Source organism: Saccostrea cucullata, unplaced genomic scaffold (genome assembly GCF_032062105.1).
Source record: "Saccostrea cucullata isolate Sc308-1 unplaced genomic scaffold, CSIRO_AGI_Scuc_v1 ctg3452, whole genome shotgun sequence".
Classification (NCBI taxonomy): domain Eukaryota; kingdom Metazoa; phylum Mollusca; class Bivalvia; order Ostreida; family Ostreidae; genus Saccostrea; species Saccostrea cuccullata.
This window is the reverse complement of record NW_026933120.1, coordinates 1-7940: the sequence shown is the minus strand read 5'-3', so window position 1 is coordinate 7940 and position 7940 is coordinate 1. Positions and strand designations below refer to the sequence as shown.

Here is a 7940-nt window from a genome sequence, read left to right as displayed (position 1 = left end):
AATATTTAACACAGATTACGAGGTCAATAATGCTTTGTACTCAATTATTGGGCTTGAACAATCACTGAACCCCACAATGTCATGACATGCACTTATTCATTGGGCTTTTGTGAAATTTATAGAATATAAATGATGCAAGTCACTCTTACTACTTGAAGGATATAACCGATTGTATATGTATTTGTAGAGCATGAACCTCTTGACGTGTTTTCTTTCTTTTTCTTTTTTTTTTTACTAGGAATCTATTTTATTGTAAAGCAGATAGTTACTCCTTTATTATCTCTGTAAAGCTGTCATAGACTTTTAAAAAAAAATTTAGTTTGATTATAAGTTAAATTCGCTCTGATTATTCAAGTTTTTGGGGTAGAAATGTTTTGGAATCGAGTGACAAGAGGAGATTTAATGAATTGATATAAAAGAGCCCTCTCTGTGCAAGGGTATTTAAAAAGAAAGACGTTATAATAATTATGTGAAATTGTGTCTTGCTTTTTCTCGTTGCGATCATTATTCAAACGGTTCTTTAAGTGTGAGGCAAGCTAGCTTACTCAGTGGAAATGCACAGAAATGGATTAAATTTATTTTTGTATGTATCAAGAAGAATTCTTAAATAATTTATTAAGTTGTGTATCGTGATTAGACTCGGACGCTTTATTGAAAAATGAGGATTATATTGATAACTATTCTCCAGTCAATTCATTTGGTGACTCCACAAACGAACGAGAATCTAAAGACATTGATTAGCGACCTGTTCTCTAATTACTCCCCCAAAGTCCGCCCAATGATAATTCAGAGTCACCCCGTGCCTCTGGATGTCAGTTTTTACCTGAGTAGTGTTAACGAGGTCAGCGAGGTCAAGGAGAAGCTGGTTACCACGGGATACCTGATGTTGTCATGGACGGATCAGCTGCTGAGGTGGACGCCATCACAATATAACAACACCGACACCATCTTCATTCCACAGGTAATCTGTAGTTCTTTATAAAATCTTCATCCCACAGGTATCTGTAGTTCTTTATAACAACACCGACACCATCTTCATTCCACAGGTAATTTGTGGCACAGGAGTAATAATGGGAAGTGGTCAAATAAAGTTGTATAGTTTTACTGTTTAACACAACATTTATAAAATATCTTAATATTTGAGTTTATCATAACTCGCAAATCTTCAAAAATGATAGAACGATCTGCGAATGGACAATCCTAAAATATATCAAAATTTGCATCTATGTTGACATCATCTAGAATTGCTTCCTATATAAATAAAAACTTTTTAACTTGAGATTGGTCATCTAAATTTACTTTGTTTGATCGATAATTGTTCGTAATCTTCACCTTTCTCATTTATTAAGCATCACTATTTTGTTTCTTTGAGATGCGTTCCTTTGTTCTATGTAACTATCCCTATTTTGAAATGTGAAAACAGAAATTAAGTGTAAAATAAAAGTTCAAACGGGTTTAGCCGTGAAGAGGAAAGAAACTTTGTCCAACATGTATCCCTATTTTGAAATGTGAGAACAGAAATTAAGTGTAAAATAAAAGTTCAAACGGGATCAGCCGTGAAGAGGAAAGAAACTTTGTCCAACATGTAGTGCCACAAAATAATGCCTAGCAAATCCAGAGACAAAGCGAATGGCCAGGGAAATTTTAATTAAGATACTGATCGATATAATTTTAATTGGTTTAGTTTTATATTGGCAAAGATTCTAAACATCAAATAATATCAATAATTAATATTAACTATCAGGGTGAACATCCTGTATTCATCAGTCAGTTGAACAATGAGGAATCACAGTGAGTAGCTTTAAAACAGAAATATGGACATTGCGAACAGTAAACAAAGTCAAATGTCTATTGAAATAATACAAATGAGCGGGAACAGAGGAAACACAGACCTAAAACATCAGAGGTGGTGATATTTACCATGGAAGAATACGATTCTCCTGTCGACTGTCCCACTCACCGTGTGCTATTTGTCTAGATTGAGTAAACGCAAAACTTCCTAATCATCTCAGTTTTAAAACGAAGATACTTATCAAAGCACGTGTATATTGAACATGTCACTAGTTTTCATATGTTTCACGCAAACATACATTTTATCAATATATTTAGCATACGTTGTAGAACATATTGCTTTTTTCCATTTTAAATGTGAAAATGTTGATGACAATTTCAGAAGTGATGAAAAATGTTGATAATACTAGTATTGGAATTTCATTTCATTTATTTATTTTTTATTTTATTTATATTGTTTTTATTTTTATGGTCATAATAATCAATGTCTGAATAGTTTTAACTGCTAATTTAAGGACTAAAGTATATTTAAAGTTTTTATTTCTTTCAAAATTGCATTCTCCCCTACACTTCTTTCAGTTTAAAATGAATAATAGCATTATAGCACATTTATAAAATATTAAATACACACACAGATTAAACTGATATTAAAAGACATGGACGTACTACCAGGGATTTTTTTTTCCATTGAGCCAGAGGATTATTTCTTGCCGTAGTCTCTATTAAGGTTTTATCTTAAGTACGAGGGCTGTTCAATAAATAATCTCCTTGGTGCTCAGAAAGAAGCAAACAATGCTTTTCAATGATTTAGTCTTCATGATTTTACTTATTAATCTCTTTTAATTCAAACACATGTCTGTAACATTTTTTATCCAATTTCTGATTGTTTTTAGAACTAATTTTTTGGTATGACCCTTAGTATACTGGAAAATGGCAGATCCAATGATTTCCTGGACTTGTTTTTTTTCTTCAAAAAGGTGTTTTTTCAAGTTTGGAAATAGAAACAAGTCAAATGGCCAAAGATCTGGCAAATATTGTTAATGTGAAAAAACATTAACTTTCTGTTTATCCCGAAAACCCTTTTACTCTTCAGGGCATGTGGGTTTGGACGCTGTCATGAAGAAATTCAATGTAGTGAATTCCTGATTCTGGGTCCTTCCTCTAATAAACCTTTAAATCTTTTTGCAAAAAAAAATTGCTTTCCAGACTCCTCCAGATATTAAACTGTCTCCCCGAATACGAATTTGAACAACAATACCACTAATATTTAAGAAAATTGCATATAAATCTGTCCTTGTGCTCTTGCATACCTTTGCTTTTGTCAGACCTTCGCCGTTTTTATCATGTACATCTTATGGTAAATTTTGTTTTGATGATTTTAAGCAATAGATTCATGTTCCAATATCTGTTTGAATATAAAACAAACGTGGATAACTACAATTACTGATATTTTAAAATAATTGTTAAGACTTTCGTACACGCTGTCTTTTTCACTCATTTTTCAAAAATATAGCGTGACCTTTGAGTACCAAGCTTTTTTACTGTCAAACGTTTCTAAAAAAAAAAACAGTGTAAACTACTCCCGATATGATGTCTACCAAATTTGTTATGTGTCTTAAAGTCAATCATTCATCATCAAATATTATTTGTTGAAATTTGACAAACAATACATTAGTTATTATAATTTTTGTTGGCAAGGAGGGTACCCATTTTTGATGTCCATTATATAATTTTTTATCATTGAAATCCACCTGCTCATTTGTCTATAAAACAGGCATCGGTTTGCTGTAAATGACACGTATTTCAGTGAATATTTCTTTGGGATCTTTAACAAGTTTTACAGCAGCTTTAATGTAGCCTTTATTTTCACTCTAGTTTACTGATTCTTTACCATTTATTTATAATGCAGTGTCTCGAAAAGCCCTTGTTTCCCAGCTTCTCACGATGAAACTATGTGATGAAAAGTGGTCACATAAACTGTTATAAATTCAGTAAAGATTCAATAATAAATAATCTGAAAATGTTGAAAGTAAAGTTTAATATAATCATATGATATCTGTATTGTAAAATAACTTTTTATTTACGTCATATAGTTCAGACATTATTTATTGAACAGCCCTCGCCATTTTAGAACCAATTAAATCTCTTTAAAATCATTTAATGGTCTTTAGAGTTGATCAGCATGGCAATGTGTACCAGTAGATGTGATGAATCACTTTAAATACAGGCCAATTCTTAAACACCACAAAAGATAAATTTTCTTGTCAAAGAAGTATACTTCCCGATAAATTAAATTAAGTGGCTGTACAAATATCTAAAATTTCAAAGTGATAAACATTTAATATTGCCATAGTTTAGTACAATACCAATATTTTTGTGCCTAGTTTTACTCTTAAAATACACAAAAACCCAAGGGACTAACATAATATATAATATTAATTATGTAAAGTACATAATTGTGCCTTTAAAATACACAAAAACCCACGAAAATCGTATGACATGACCAATATTAATAATGTCATACTTTGATACATAATAACCAATACCACTACATGTATAATTGTCCTGGTTTTATTCTTAAAATACCCGAAAACCCAAGAGATTCTGGGGGAATTTCCCTCCCTTGGCCTCCACCAGTGCTTCACCCAGGACCCACTGGGAGCCTTAAGGCGGCCCCAGACCTCTTGCTTGAACGAAGTTATACACGCCCCCCCCCTCCTGAATCCGCCTATGGTATATAAATGATTAGTCTTTTAGAATCAATCGTTCAAGGTACGTAAGACAAAGAAGAAAATAAATAATCTGTCAGTCTCTTTAAACATTAATGGTCTTTGATGATTCGTTACACTCAGAAAATATCGCAAACAATCACATCATAATCTTTATAACATTGAATTAACTGTACAAATATTTATAAAGTGATAAACATTATCGATTCCATTGATCTTCTAAGAGGGACTAACATAATATATAATATGCCTTTAAGGAGACGAAAATCGCTGGATGTCTTTTAAGACTTATTAAAACGATATGTTCTCTCTCTCTCTCTCTCTCTCTCTCTCTCTCTCTCTCTCTCTCTCTCTCTCTCTCTCTCTCTCTCTCTCTCTCTCTCTCTCGTCATTATTGTCATTACGTTTATCAAAGTTCAAAATACCGCCAAATTCGTTTTCTGGTATCCAGTATAAAACAGAAGTGCAGAATGTGTGATCTCTTTTATGTATATTTCAATGGGATATAATCAAAGTTGGATTGAAAATGAAAATATATTTTTGGTAAAATGTGGTCAATGTACGGACAGATCACAGCAAGCGAGTTCTTGTTTTCATGTCAAAGCTTTTGATTAAATTATGCTTCATAAAAATACTAAAGAAGGTAAACCAACGATTGGGTGCAATTACGAGAATAACTCATGGGAATTCATACAGATCGTTCATTGCAAGACTTTGCCCTCAAAACTATTAGATATTGTCATTGAGAGACGCGTGTATCCTTTAAATACACAGGTAATGATATTGGCTTATATCATATACCTAGTAGTGTATCAGCCCTGATACAGGCGTTTTGGACTTGGCGAGACAGCGCCTCGGAAGTAAAGATACAAGGGGCTGTCAAATTTCAAATCATTATATCTATTTAATTTGTGTGAATTAAGAGTAAAATTCATGTTTAAGTATTAAAGAGAAACATTATATATCGAAAAATTTAATCAGAATCTTTAAAAAATATTTTTTCATAATAGAATTTTGAGAAAATTGTTTTTAAAAAGGATAGCATTTGTGACGTAAGAGAGGTAACTCTTGTTTACTTCTAGGACAACAACAAGTCATGTTTTGAAACAATGGACGTTTATTTGCTTTGACAGTAAGACAATACTAAGTTTTCATTTAATGTGCCATTTTTAATTAAATATTTATTGTATACAAAACAAATACTTACTATAAATCTCAGGTTTACAAATTGTAACGATTCGTTGACGGAGTTGTAACCCCGGTTCGATCCAAAGTGAAAGTAGAATATTTTTGAGTTTGGGACCTTTTAAATCTTTGTTACCTAATGTGCTTCGAAATGAAATGTTTCAAAACACCAGGACTGTTCTTTTTAATGACCAGACCAGGCAAATCTGTCTCTATTTGATTATTCACCGTCAAGCAACATCTCCAGGAACATGGAAATAAAGAAAGATAACTCTAATATTTTGTTATGACAAAATGATAAAAAAAATATCAAAATATTTGTTCTTTTCTTTGGTTTTAGATATATGATATAAACAACATCACACCACTATTTTGATCTCGTCCCTGGTATCAGCCCTCGGGTGGTCTCGGCCCGCGCCCTCCGGGCTTGGGCCGATTATACCAGGGCCGAGATCAAAACAGCAGTGTGATATTCTATATATATCCATGCGTACAATCATGTATTTCAAAACAAAAAAGGATTGCAAATATCAATTCAATTTTTATTGGAGAAGCAGTTATCTCTGATTTTTCTATATTTTTTTTTTTATGTTTTGATGCTAATGATCTACATAAAAAAAACAGTGATTTCAATAGGTCTCTAAAACATGTAAAAGTTTATTAATTTCATTTCTCTTAATTCTGTTAAAAAAACTGTGGGGTTTTTTTTATATTGCCTTTAAAGATAATGTAAAGATATCTATCTAAGAGGTTACACTGGTCAAAAGTCCTTCCCTCGCAAATAGCAAACAACAAAACTTTCTAAATTGTTAAAAGCAGATATGTCACCTGGGCTTCAAGAACGAATATCATGATCTAAATTAAGGTAAAACGTTTAACTGTAATAACATCATTTTTGAAAGTCAGAAATACCAAATGACCGGCCAGTAAATTCTTTATCTTTTTCTGATGTGGAAAATAATTATATCTCAAATTGTTCAGACATAATTTATAATATAAATGTATTTTCATTTGTAGAATGAAATATGGAAGCCTGATCTTGTACTGAAGAACGGATTTAAAAAGTTCGAGGAGCTGGGAGGAAACTTTTACTACCTGTCAATCAATTATGAAGGACTAGTGTTTTGGTTGCCGTTCAACGTTTTTGAAAGTCGCTGTTCCATGGACATAACGCATTTCCCATTCGACACACAGAAATGTGACATCAAATTTGTTACATGGAGTCATTTTGCAGATCAAATAGAAATTACAAAATCAACAAATGGAATCCAATTTTACGAATTTGAGGCTAATGGAGTTTGGGATATAATCGACACGTCATCGGAGATAAGTAAAGAGAATAGTGAATCTGAAGTCAAATTCACCATCAAATTACGTCGAAAGTCCCTTTATTATATATTAAATATAATTCTACCCATCGTTTTATTGGGATTTTTGAATATGCTAGTTTTTGTGATTCCAGTCGATGCAGGAGAAAAAATGTCATTTTGTGTGACCGTATTTTTGGCCTTTGCTGTTTTTCTGACCATTATTTCCACGCTGTTGCCAACTACATCCAATCACACTCCAATTATAGCGATGTACTTGATCGTTCAGTTGATATACGGAGTAATAGCCCTTATTATTTCAGCTTTCCAGCTCCGCCTTCATCATAGAGATGAGGAAGAAGAAATTCCTAAATGTTTGATAAAGATCGTCCGACTTCAAAGAAAACTGAGATGTAAAAAAGCGAGGGTAACTGAATTAGTCGTTTTAGAATCAAAACACAAAGAAAATCTCGAAAACACACAGTATAAGGATGACAGCCCTGAAGAGACATGTGACTGGAAGCATGTGACTTCTTCCATTGATTTTTTCGCCTTCTGGTCTTTTTTGATTTCCAACATTGTGATTACTCTTAGCATGTTTTTAGCATCCTCTTCGCAGTAACTCTTCAAATCTGCAGACCAAAAACCATAGTAAATATACCCTAATCTGACTTTCTATTAATACTGAATCCAAATCTACATATCATTATTTTTTTTTCTTCGTGCAGGTGACATTCTGTCTTTTTGGACAGTAATGACTTTTTATTAATTTCATACTAGAATACAAAATTTCATATACACCGGTATAATCGATGATATACCTCTGAGCAAGTTAACCTCAGTCTGACCTTATTTCCATGTTCAAGCCATTTGTTTTAGAACTTAGCATAGTGACCTAACCTTCTTTATTCAATTTAAACTTTATATT

At 32.4% G+C, this 7940-nt stretch overlaps 1 protein-coding gene across 1 annotated transcript; it reads left to right on the top strand.

Annotated features, from left to right (window-relative positions):
- Positions 1 to 658: 658 nt before the first annotated feature.
- LOC134237294 (neuronal acetylcholine receptor subunit alpha-6-like) lies at positions 659 to 7934 on the top strand. Its single transcript, XM_062719390.1, has 2 exons — positions 659 to 961; positions 6723 to 7934. Exons 1-2 carry the CDS (start codon positions 659 to 661, stop codon positions 7632 to 7634), a joined length of 1215 nt encoding a protein of 404 aa, XP_062575374.1. The 3' UTR covers positions 7635 to 7934.
- Positions 7935 to 7940: the final 6 nt, after the last annotated feature.

What these genes read in the sequence shown, in the direction of transcription:
- LOC134237294 (XM_062719390.1), top strand. Translation starts at nt 659, where the DNA reads ATGAGGATTATATTGATAACTATTCTCCAGTCAATTCATTTGGTGACT. An exon ending in ACACCATCTTCATTCCACAG is followed by an intron (nt 962 to 6,722) that starts GTAATCTGTAGT and finishes TTTCATTTGTAG; the next exon opens with AATGAAATATGGAAGCCTGA.